The following is a 12,602-nucleotide window of genomic DNA, read 5'->3' as shown; positions in this document are numbered from 1 at the left end:
CAAAGGGCTGGTTTTTTGATGGGAATAGTATAACAGCTGTAAATGATGGAGGCTGTGGGTGTGCTGCACCTCTGGAAATCATGCCCTTATAATTGCTGGCTGGCTGGATATGCGCTAGGTGATTTATTGCATCTTTGAAGAGGTAATTGCAAGATAAAAGCTGCCTGTTGGCAGACCCATTAGAGACTTGCTGGGTTAAATTGTGGCTTTTGAGGCCAAGGAATCACTGGGAGGACGTATAGCAACTTCACAAGGCATTCTGATACTCCTGGAAATGGAGCTGCAGTTGTTACAGCCAAAGCAGCGTAGAAGTTGTCAGCGGTGATTCCGGGTTCCTGTTTGGTGTGGAAAGCGGATTCTTCCCGTCATTCCTAAACCACATTGCAGGGCTGCAGACTGTGGGTTCCTCACTAATGCCTCCACAAAGGGTTTTTTATCTGTGAGTTCCAAATTGTGTTTGTTCTTAGGCAAAAGGCAGGCCTAATGTTTCTTGAACACAAAGCAAAAACCCTCCTGTATGAATCGTTAATAAAGTCTCGATTTCAGCTGTCCTATGGCTTTCCCATATACTTGTGTCATAGAGATTTCTTTTCATATTTCTATAAAGCTTGGAAATGTGGAACAAAATGATTTGTTCTAGCAATCTGTTACGTAAAATTAGACTTTCTTCACTTAAATTAACCCTTCTGTTCACCTTTCACATGAAGGATCTTAGGAGGCTGAAGGAGAGGACTGCAGGAATCCAATTACCTGCAAGCAACTTCCAGGCAAGAAGGAGACATTGTTAATGGAGATAATCTCCCTCTCAGGCTTACAGCGTTTCTCTGTCTCAGTGTGATAATAAAGATGTTCTGCCTGGGCAGTGAAATTCCTGTACATGATTTCCTGATTAAATGTGGGACAGAAAAACAGTCAAGTCTGCAGTTCCTGTCTAAAAATGTTGCTGTTGGCCGGATGCTTCAAACAGCACTAGAAAAGGCAAAAGCTGCCCCAAATAAACATGTATAATCCCAACCAGACTTTGATAATGCAACATAGCTAATATACTACTTACAAAGCATCTTTTGCTGTTTGTTTCCTAAATCTTCCTTCAAGCTGTACAGGATTTCAGCTTGTAATTTCAAGACAATTTCATAAAGCACTCTCTTTACTTTTCTTTTTTTTTTCCTTTCCTGTAAAGTGCAGGAGTGGAACACTTTGAGTCAGACAATCTTAGTGCTGCCGTAGCAATTTTGTGAGGCACCAGAGAAAAATGTACCGTATTATCTTTGAATTTCAGTCTGCTTTTGCTTCTCACAGCAATCAATAACCACTAGAATTATTGGTGGTAGTATCTGTCTAGATAATTTTTAGGGCTTTTCCAGAAATCAAAATACATAAACCAAAATTGTCATGTTGTAACTGTTTCTCTTCTTTTTAACTCTAATAAACACAGATGTGCTTTGAAGAAAAGCAACAAAACTGTCAATAGGGAAGCAGGATGAAAAGGAGATGGCACCTAGATGAACAGACCCAATAGTTAGTATTAGAATAAAAAGTTTGAAGGCCAGAACAAATGTCCTTTGCGGCCTGGAAAAGCAGTAGTCATTAAAAAATTAATCCTATCCATGGGTCAAGTTACTAGAAATTTTTATGATTATTTTAAAACCCCAGCTTACAAAGCTGAGGCCAACCAACTGAACATAACTTAACTACTTTCCAGCAAAAAGGGAAGGACTTTCCCACAATTTTAGAGTACGTATGTAATACATCTGGAATACTGCATCCAGTTCTGGGCTCTCCACTTCAAGAAAGATGAACTCCTAGAGAGAGTCTGGAGGAGGCCTACAAAGGTGATGAGGAGGAAAGGCTGAGGGAGCTGGGCTTGTTCAGCCCGGAGAAGAGAAGACTGAGAGGGGGTCTCATCAACATGTACAAACATCTTAAGGGTGGATATCATGAGGACGGAGCCAGACTCTTCTCAGAGGTGTTCAGCGACAGGACAAGGGGCAATGGGCACAAACTGAAACAGAAGAGGTTCCAGTTGAATATGAGGAAGAACTTCTTTACTTTGACGGTGACAGAGCACTGGACCAAGCTGCCCAGGGGGGTTGTGGAGTCTTCTTCTCTGGAGATATTCAAAGCCTGCCTGGATGATGTCCTGTGCGACATCCTCTAGGAGAAGCTGTGTTAGCAGGAGGGTCGGACCAGATGATCTCCTGAGGTCCCTTCCAACCCCTGCCATTGTGGGATTCTGTGATTAGGGGGGCTGATTGGCAGCTCAGGAGTCCTGGCTGTAGGAAGCAAAGGGTTCTGGCCAGCTCTGCGGCTGGGAGCGCAGCTCGAGCTGGGTTGGGTGGCAGCAGAGCCTGCCTGGGGAGCAGGGGGCTGTCGGGGGGGTGCAGCTGGCCATGGAAGCGTCCTCTGGTTGCCACTTCTAACGTGATGCTCTGTGGAGAGGGAGAGGTGAAAGGGAGAGCTGGGTGGGTGGCTGTTGGACAGGGAGGCAGGGAACAGGCATCCCTCTTCCTGACCTACACAGGGGACTGGCAGGGCAGGATCCTGGACAGAGCGAGCTAGGCTTGTTCCTTAGGGCAGAGAGAGAATGGGGTTGAGCCTGATGGAGAAAATAGGTTGAGCAAATTAGCAGTGTCTTGTCACATGGATCAGCCTAAACTGTCCAGACACCAAGTAGGTAGGGGGAGGATGCCGTCAGAAGGGAGGTCTCCTTCTGTGCTGTTGTTCTCCTTCTGTACAGTTGTTATAAGATTAGTTTGAATTATCTCAGGTGCACAGGAGATTTCCCCCCTCATATTTCAGTGGGGACCACTGCTGTGGCATCTTGAAGGTAAAAATGAAGTCTGACTTAAAACGATGACTTTCATAACCTTTAAAATCTATTTTACAACTTACTTTCTCTGGTAGATTTTGGAAACCTGGATATTACCTGTCAAGCTGTCATAAGTAATTATATGTTTGTTAACTTACTGTTCCTAATAAACAGGAAATATTCATGATGAATTTCAGTTTTCCCTAAAAAAAGCTTTAATAACTACTTTGATTAAATATTAAAGCTTTCTTTTGCTGTTCCAACTAGACAGAAAATTCCAAATATTTTGTGCACAATCTTTCTACTACCTGGCCATTATGCTGGACTTTATTGATTGCTAATATAATTGATCAGGGTAATTTCTAGGTGCTCAGGTAGAAGACTGCTGTGACTGGCTGTATGATAACTCAGCAAACTAAAACTTCTTTCTTACTCTATCACTGAAAATACCCGAAAACTGGACTTTCTGTGGATAGACAGGGGTGCCTGGCCTTGGGGAACAGTTGACAGTATTACATTTCCCTCTGGGCAAAAGGGACTACCGAGATGAAGGAAACTCTCACGCCCAGCGAGACTTCGTATGGTTTTCTGTCCTTTTTTTGCCTTTCCCAGCACCTGTAGCAGGGCAGTGATACAGGGTGTCAGGTAGGGGCGCAGAGCAAAATGAGCCTCCCTCAACTCCGGCGGAGGGGGGAGATCTCAGAAGGTGTTGGAGGAATGGTAGGAACTGAATCAGTTGTCCGGATACGCCCCGTGCTTGTGGAATGGTGGTTTGCTCTAACAGAAGTGACAGGTGGTTCATCAAACATGAAAAGAACCTAATTTATTCCAGAAGTCAAGCCTGCCTGCTAGAGAAATTGTAATCGGTGCATGTACAAGAGCTAAGGGAGCTTTAATGGCACTGCTGAAACCATAATGTAATACCCAGGTTGAAATCATTCCATCTTTATCTCATTATGAGTACAATTTTCTTCTATGTGTGAAACTTAAATGTCAAATTGAGGAAGTGGAGGGAACATAAACAAAAGGCTGTGGGCATATTCTGTTGTTTCTTTAGAGGAATTGTAGGAGCTGCAGAAGGCAGTGGGAAGATGCTTCAGGCAAAATGAGGGGATAAAGGCTTCCAAAAACTTCCCACTTCTAGCAAGAGCTTCTTTACCTGCGCTGAAAGAAAGAAGCTCCCAGGAGGATTGTCTATCGCTACCACATTCTTCTTTTAAAAAGAGAACTTGTGAATAAGTGCTGCTTATGAGATCCATTAAGAACGCGTGTGTATCTCGGCGAGCTTGTGTACTAGAAGCACAACTGCTATCGTAGCAGGTAGCTCAGAACAGGTATTTGCACAATTTGAGTTTTGCAGCCTGCTGAGCTGGAAGCTGCAGCAGATGTGCTGCTGGTTACGGGTACAAATGCTGGTTCATTGGAAGCTGTCTCCTGTGTAGTCACAGCTCATGTAGAAGATGGTTTTGTACGCTGAGAAGTGGCAGTGCAAATACACCTGCAGGTTCTGCGTGGCAGACCAGATCTGTGCCGTGTGTGAGAGCCTTTAACTTCTGGAGCTCAATCCCTTGAGGTCTGAAACGGCACTGTGAAAACGGGATGAGAGCTAGAAAGATGTGTCGTGTGTGGAAAGCCTGTAGGGGCTGAAAGCAGTTTCTGCTTGTTTTTTTTTTCTTCCATGTGCTCTAGGATGCAGGCTCTGACTGACTTGTAGCTGCCCCAGAACCTGCTCTATCTTCCTTCTTGCTGTGCTCTGTCATTCCTTTCTGGTGCTTGTCTTTGGAGAGGCAAAGGGGTCTCTCTGGGAGGTGGAAGCAGTAGGCACTAAATGAGGAACACAAGGTGCTAGTCTGTAAGAAATTCATCATTAAGAGGTGTTCGAGTCTTCATTAAGCCATATCTAAGATTTAGAGCATGGTTTTCAAGTGTTACTCAAACACTTTGAGTATTGTCTCACCCAAATAGACTTTTGCATCCTTTTTCTTCTTGAACTCATGCACTTGCGTTTTCCTTTTTCTCTCTGCTCTGAAATAGAACTGACTGGACAAATGTGTATTAAAAACTGATGTGAAATTCCAAGGAAAACTATTTCTCAACGACTAGTGGGGTTTTTTGGGTTGGTTTTTTTGTTGTTTTTGTTTTTGTTTTTTTTAATGTCAGTTCCTGGCAGGTTATCCCATATGGAATTATTATGGTATCTTGGCACCACAATTGATATGTTTCAATAATTTTCTTTATGTGTTTGGGTCCCTTTGATGCTTGATTATTACATTTAAAGAAAGATTATAAGGTAGAATACATTTGCTTTTGAACATACGAAAAACACAACCTTCCCTTTCCAGATGCATTCATTTTAAATCTGTTTAGCATTCACTAAATCTGTGGTTATTTGTTTTTTCTTTTGAAATGCACTTATTGTTCTATTTCAAGAACAAATCATGTTCTGTTGCTACCCCAAAATATAGCATAACAAAAATGGTAAAAATGATTGCCTGTAATCTATTATTACAGGCAATACAACCTGCCAAAACAAAATTGCCATTTAATAAGGTGGTTTTTTGAAATGAGCTCTGTGAATGCTCTGTGCTAACTGAAGTTGCCCACAAATTCTGTATTTAAAAAAATGTTTCTTTTTAAGTGACCATATTTTACTTTACATGACAGAAAATCCAATGGCGTATCTGTCCCTCTCTTCGTCAGTCCTTGCAGTCTCCATGGGCATTTAGCTCACTCTGATGGGAGACCTGGATAAGATGCTATTTATATTACATATTGTCAAAGGCCTTATCCAAAGGGTGTAGTATATTTGAGAGGCTGTATTTCAGGAAGCGGAAAATCCTGGCGCTACTTAAATAGTGTATTTCAGCAGAGGACCTTTTTTGTGAATGTCATTGTTCCCATTTTATGACAGAAAGAATTTAGGGAGAAAGAAATTAAGAGACTTGTCTTTATTTTTGCAGCAATGTGTAAAGTTCCTTTCCTGAGATGTTCATATGGAGAAAATTAAAAGGAGCCAACATTCTATTCAATGCTCAGTCCCAGTGCTCAAAAAATCTTAAGTATTTATTATTGAGGCAGAGCCATTACAGATATTAAGAAGTATTTGCAGGACGTTTTGGTAATATTAAAAAAAAGGAAGTGTGAAGGGTCAGCAAGTCTAATTCCACGAGCGTTACTTTAATCTATTTGATTGTACCAGCTTTTGATTTGGGGTGGTCGATCTTGAAATGTTTGAAGGTAGTGAAAAGTCAAAGAAAAGGAGCCATTAACTGGTAGGGCTTCTGGCTCCAGCTCCAGAGAGCATTAAGGAAAGGCAAGGGCTGTCATCTGAAAACACGGCTCCCCTGCCCAAATAATGTGAACTTTACAAACAGTTTTCCCTGATATTTCTTTTAATTCACCTATTTAATTTAGTTCCACTGCAGTCTGTGTCCTCCTTTCAGGGTGTCCATTGAACACAGCACAGCTTGGGGAGGAAACAGTAAAGAAATCGGAGTCGAGTTCTTTCTGAAATTCTGCTGCTGAAATTTACTCTGTTGGCAAATAATTTCCTATTTTTGTCCAAGGTTTTAATCTGCACACACAGATGAAGGTGTGTACCCCCACACCTTGCACGTCAAGCAACTCTTATAGAAAATAAGTTACTTAGCTGCAAAAATAACAGCCCTACGGTCTACTCCAAATGTACATAATCGTGATACGTTACCATTATTGTGTGTGAATTTTTGTACCTGACTGTTTTATTCCCTCAAGAGAAATTAATGCTGAATGCTGGTAGAGTGGTTGAACATACAACTGATGCATGCTTTTCTCTCCTAACAGCACACAAAAGAAATGGGAAGGCCACAAACTCCTTTGAAAGAAACAAGCTTGGAGCCTTGGACTCAGCCCCAGGTAGGCTGGAACGACTTTTCTGGTAATGTTTTTTTTCTGTAACAGTGGTTTCTATACGTCTTCATAGAATCAATCCAGGGCTCTAAAGAAATGCTGCAACAGGTAGCAGTGTGGTTCTCGGCATCGGATGTCAAAATGGTTTGGTGTTTGGCTGCCCAGACTATTGGTAGCGTCCTTTTAGTTATAGTCTCAGCCTTTTTCTAAGGCAAAAATGCCAAGATTATCTTGCCTTCAGTTTGTGTTCCTTATGTGCTTAAAAAAACTTAGGAGAACTTTACAAAACTACTTTCTGAATGGTGTCTCAAGAAACTTTGAGCATATCCTGGTGCAGAAATGAAGCTTGTGGAAGTTTGTTATTTTGAGAGGAATGTCTGAAAGAGCAACCTCTTGCATCATCAGGATTTAACCAAAACTGAAGCAAACCTTAATCACACTAATAAAAGAGATAACGAAATGGGGGTATTAATACTCAATCTTCCTTAAGACAGAGTGGTTTTGGATGTTTTGGCCTTACAGTTGTGTACTTACTTGAGCAAATCAGTTGTTAAATATTTCTTACTTGCAGGAGTTCAGAGCCATTTTTGCTATTTATTCCCTGTGTATCAGTGTATTGCACTGCACACTGAAATATGTGGCTTCGGAGGTGATGGGAGGGAAGGAAAGAGCCAGTTCACAGTGTAGGTGAAACTGCAGGTTGCTGTTCCAAGGATAAGGATTAGGACTGTACAAGAAAAGGCACTGGAGCAGGGTGGAGGTGAAGTAGGGCGCTGGGAAGACCAACCTGGAGAATCAGGCTGCTTCTGCAAATTCCCAGGGGAAGATAGCTGCTGCTATTTATGGATGTGGGGGCATTCTTCCTTCAGCAGCTTCTGCATTTGCAATTCATATGGTATGGTGCCTCCTCCTGACAGAAGCACCTACCTCTGCTTTGCAGGGCTTGGCTGTTGCTAAAGGCAGCACTGAAGCTACAGCTCTGATGCCACCGGTGAGAGTTTGCTGGCAAAGATGGAGAACCAGGCAGAGGTAGCAACCCCTGATCCATAATTACAGTGTGACTGTAGTCTAAGTAGGCTCTGCCTCATATTTTCAGGCTGTAAGCACTCTGCCTGAGCAAATATTCTCCTATTTAGACTCCAGTTTTTTCGCAAACTATATATATGAAATCCTAGAATTTAGGCTTGTTCTTGAGGCATGTGGCAAACACAGCGTAGGCATTTAGAAGTAGAAATGAAAAAAAAAGCCAAACCCATATCTCTGTTACTGCTAAGTATGCTCATCCTTGAGCGCATTTGTGTTTTTTTTTTTTTTTTATTAATTGCAATGCTAACTGTGCAGGATTTCATGGTACAGTCTATACAGCTGACTAAAATATAGTAGCTCCTAAATGGTAAATTCTTCACTGCAGTCGGATCTGTGGCATTTATGTTTGTGCACCTCTACATACAGAAAGAATATAGTTCTCTGTAAACATGCAAGCCTTGCATTGTAAGGAAATCCCTCAACTGTTAATCTCCAAAATGCAGGATCTTTCCTCCCAGTGGCTCCCCAGTGCAGCGTGTGCCCTGACTGTTTCCAGCTACTGCATGGCCAAACCTCCCAACGCCCCGATCCAGGCAGCTGCTAATCACAATAGTTAAGCGTGCATTGATCTGTGTCTGCAATCAATAATGTTTATGTGCAGGACCACAGGAGCTTGCTATGGTCCATAGTTACTAATAGACCGTAACTCTTTGCGTGCAGGAACAAAACTGTTGAGGAAAGTGTTTCGTTCCAGCAGTTACTGGTAAACAGCTGATGAGCCATTAAGGGAGGGTAACAGGCTCCTCCAGTTTCCTTGCCTACAGCATGCGTTGCAGAGCGGGCAGGTAGAGCTTGGAGTTAGAGCTGGGCTTTGCTTTGTTGGCACAGAAGAGTGAATTTTGGCTTCTGAGTCGTGAGAGGAGGAATCGAAGCAGCTTGATGCCGTGATCGTCGTTTAGGGGAGCCCTGGTGCGTAAACGTGGGTGTCAGAGGTGAGCTTTTGCAAGAGGAGGTTTGTGTGACGGCTGCCAGCAGCGTTGTCAAAGAAATATTCTGTTGGACTGTCCCAGTGCTGATGAGAATCAGTGTTCTTCCTGCGTGTACAGCCCATCACCGTGTTATCTGATCACTTCTGAAAGCTGCATTTGCCGCTGCTTTATTTAGTAACTACGCGGATTCAAACATGTGAAATGTTTGTCATTCCTATTTGGTTTTGGGGAAAATAAAAATCTGCCTTTTAAAAAAATACATGCAAAGAAGCTAACACTAATATGCTATTTTTTATTTCGTGGAGAGAAGAAATGTAATCAACAAAATCAAAACCTGCTGGAACCATTATTGTAGCAGAAAATTAAATTAGTTGTTAATTCTTTCATGGATGTAATTCTGGCCCCTGCAAATCCCCCCTTAGATATTTTGTATAAAGTGAGTAAAAATTCATGGCATGGATAAAAGCTTTGTCTATTTTATGAGCAACAGGCAAATGATCCAAATGGTGCTCATAAAGCAAATGGTTCCCAACTCTAAAAGGAGGAGGAATAGATTTAAAAGCCACTGGAATGAACCATGAGTAAAACCACCTCCTACTTACAAGGTGTTATTTACAGGGAAGTTTTTTGAGTGTTGGCACCCCTTGTCCCCCCAAAGGGAGAGACTCGCTACTTCTGTCTACTTAGTAATAACAGTAAAAAATCATTACATTTTCTTGGGCTACTTACTGCCGCGCAGTGCCAAGAGCTGCCGTGGGATGCGTTTTATCAACAGAGTGCGACTGCAATAGCCGAGAGCACGGCTTCGGTGTGCAGGGCCAAAGAGTCGCTCAAGCAGAAAGTAGCACATCTGGCCCCTGAGAGCACCAGGCGAGAAGCTGGTACCTGTTAGCGGTCGGGGGGTTGCACATACAGGTTATAGTCAGGGGGAAATGAAAAATGGTGCTTTTGGGGCTGGGGTGGGGAGGGAAGGCTTTATGCTGCCGGTTCTGTCGGCTCTCACTTGCCTTATTTGATCAAGGTTTCAACTTAGAAGCAGCAGGTAGCTGAAAATTTTGAAACCGAACTGTTCAATTACACAAAAAAATAAAGCACTGCAGTGCTTTGGCAGGCTCATTTCTTATGCTGTGGTGGATTTTTTTTTTTTTTTGTTCTTGGTTTTGGGGGTTTGTTTTTTGCTTTTTTTTGGCTGTGATTTAATAAGTTCCTAGAGCAATATGACATTGCCAACGTGGGAATTCTTTTTCACGGCCCTGCCTTTTAACTTGCAGTTTTCTGTATCTTTTTCTGTGAACTCAGTGAATGGAAACTGATGTTCCTGCCTGGAAAATAAAGTGTGAGAGACTCGTTCTGATAAATTCGGGACAAGACCTTTGCAGATAAGGAACATGTGTGGTAGTAATTGCCCAAACAGACTTGTCATTGGTTTACAAGCTTTATTTAAATGCTAAATACCATGTATTCCTGTGGTTATGTTTTTTGCTGCTTTGCCTGATTAAACATTTAGCTGATAAACCCTGTCAAGGGTGTTCAGAGCTACTGCAGTAAAGATTACGTATTTGTAGCCTCTATTTTTATGGTCAGTTAGAAACAGGGTAATTTAAAGTAAAGCTAATCTTTGATTGTTTAAATTTTTGAAGTTGCTGACACTACTTTAAATCTGAATTTTGAGTGGTAATGGTATGAAATAATATTGATCATGGTGATTCTGATTCAGAAACAAATTGTTTTATTCTTCCAGACTACTAGGAGGATAAATCTAGAAAGACAGAATAAGGATTTACCAAAGTAAGGAAAAAGAACAGTGATTAAGTTTATATAGCTCAAAACTGCAGTAGTGGCAAATAGCGAGGTCAAATAGCATGGCAGATAAAGCAAAATTCCCACTCTTTAGTTGCAGAGTATTTCTGACTTAAAACTTCTTTTTTTTTTTTGTGACTCTTACATCACTGTCTATTCTATATCTATGTGAAATATCTCATACAAGTGATTCCTAGAGGTGTGCAACAGGATAAAATGTGAGAAGGTGGTGTTATTAGTGCCGCAGCTTTTTATTTGTTTATTAATTGTAATAGCTGCAGGTGCTCTTACTCACTTAAGGTAATGGCTAAAAAGCCAGGGTACAGTTGCATTCATTTTCCTGGCCCAAATGTAGCATAATTACTTTAATGAACGCATTAATTTATCCCCTTTCCTCATGCTCTTCTTCCTTCACAGTCCGTGTTGTCACTGGAAACCCAGACAACGATGACCCTGAAGGTTTAGAGCTCTCCTCAAAGTTCTCTGGGAGGGCTGAATATCCAAGGACTGAGATTTGTCGAGCTTGAGTAGTGCGTGTTCACGTGTCTTACAAATAAGCAACACCTAGTGCCAACGTGGCTGTAACGGTGGTGCCTCGCCGTAGCCGTGAGCGTGGCAGGGGGGAGCCATAAAATAGAGGCCAAGTGCGACATTTGTCTCGCAAAAGCAGAGGAGGAAAATAATTTGTTTCCTCTTTTGCACCTATAGTTTTGTTTTCTCTTTCTGTGCAGAGCACAGTCCTTTTTTATTATTTTGGGAAGCAGAATTACTTTTTGTGGCAAGGCAAAACCACTCAGACTGAAATCTAATTACAAATGATAGAGTGCAGTATTTTTCTGCTCAATTTTAAAGAATCACTTTATAATCTTGGAACAGTGGATAACAACATCACTAATCCAATATTTTAACAGTAAATACGTTTGATGATGGGAATTGCTACACTAATCTTATATCCCTCCACAGTATAGTTAAGAAATCCACAGGGGGTTTTACTAATCAGTTTTTGTAAAGTAAATCAAGTCGTGTAATTCTCGTTGCCTCTAAATGCCCGGCAACTGCAGGCAGAACCATTTTGTTCTTTTCATCAGTTTTGTACCCTAATCTGCAGCCACGCTTTCCCTTCAACATGCAAGACAGTGACTTCTGGAGGGAAGAGTCTCCAAGCACCCTCTGGCAGAGCCGTCTCACCTGGTGAGCTGGCGATTCCCCGTGGTCCCCTCGCCTGCCCTGCTGGGGAGGGATGGAGCGAGTCCGCCTCCTGCACGTAGGCGACGAGCTGCCGGTAACAAATATCATCCAGCCGCGTTTGCCCCTGTGCTTCTGATACATGTGGCTTAAGCTACTTAGCTTAGACCCTGATTTTACTGACCAGTGAGATATACTGCAATATGGCTTGTGTTTTTATCCTGCTTTAAAAAACTGTCAAAAGTAAAAGTGTTTGTTGGTTTGTTTGTTTTTTTTTTTTTTAAATTAAGCACAGTGCTTTAGATTAGGAAGAAATATTAACAGCCATGGTTAAATATTTGAAGAGAAGCAACTAATAATAATTCTGTGCATAGTTTGTTGCCACAGTTCAGAGGAACAGAATTATTTTTCATGAAGTCCTGGTGTGCTGTGTTTACTTAGCTCACAGCTTCAGCCTTTAGGATTTGAAATCAGTGAAAGTCAGACTGAAAGTGAAGCTTTATTTCTGACTCAGTGTCTCCACCTTAGATACAAACCAGTCACCTCAATAGACTTAGACAATCCATATAGTCTGGTTTTATTTCGCATTTAGAATCTGTGTCCTTAAAATATTCCCATTTTATTTGATGTCTTAATAAATTTACATATGCCTCAAGTCTATTTCTTATTTAATGGAACTTTGGTTGTAATCCTGAGTTCTGACACAAAAGACTTGGTAAATTAAAAAAAAAAAAACAACAAAAAACCGATCAGTGTAGAAGGTGTAAGGATTCTAAATGCAATTAGTCACCTACATAAATATGTGAACTGTTTTTGAACACTCCAACCTCAAAACCTAATTTTTTTTTGTCTCTTAAAATGGAGGCCTCACAAACTAGAAGCCAACTGGAAGCAGACAGTTGGTT

The 12,602-nt window shown here is 41.6% G+C and overlaps 1 protein-coding gene across 1 annotated transcript in view; it reads left to right on the top strand.

The window, feature by feature from the left end:
* PCDH11X (protocadherin 11 X-linked) overlaps positions 1 to 12,602 on the top strand; it is a 452,326-nt gene that overhangs the window by 184,559 nt on the left and 255,165 nt on the right. The window contains exon 4 of the mRNA XM_035898661.1: positions 6,632 to 6,703. Within this exon, the coding sequence (XP_035754554.1) occupies positions 6,632 to 6,703 (72 nt within the window). The remainder of the gene's footprint in view (positions 1 to 6,631; positions 6,704 to 12,602) is intronic.

Source organism: Egretta garzetta, unplaced genomic scaffold (assembly GCF_000687185.1).
Source record: "Egretta garzetta isolate BGI_Z169 unplaced genomic scaffold, ASM68718v1 scaffold220, whole genome shotgun sequence".
NCBI classification, from domain to species: domain Eukaryota; kingdom Metazoa; phylum Chordata; class Aves; order Pelecaniformes; family Ardeidae; genus Egretta; species Egretta garzetta.
This window is presented reverse-complemented; position numbering and strand designations above follow the sequence as displayed.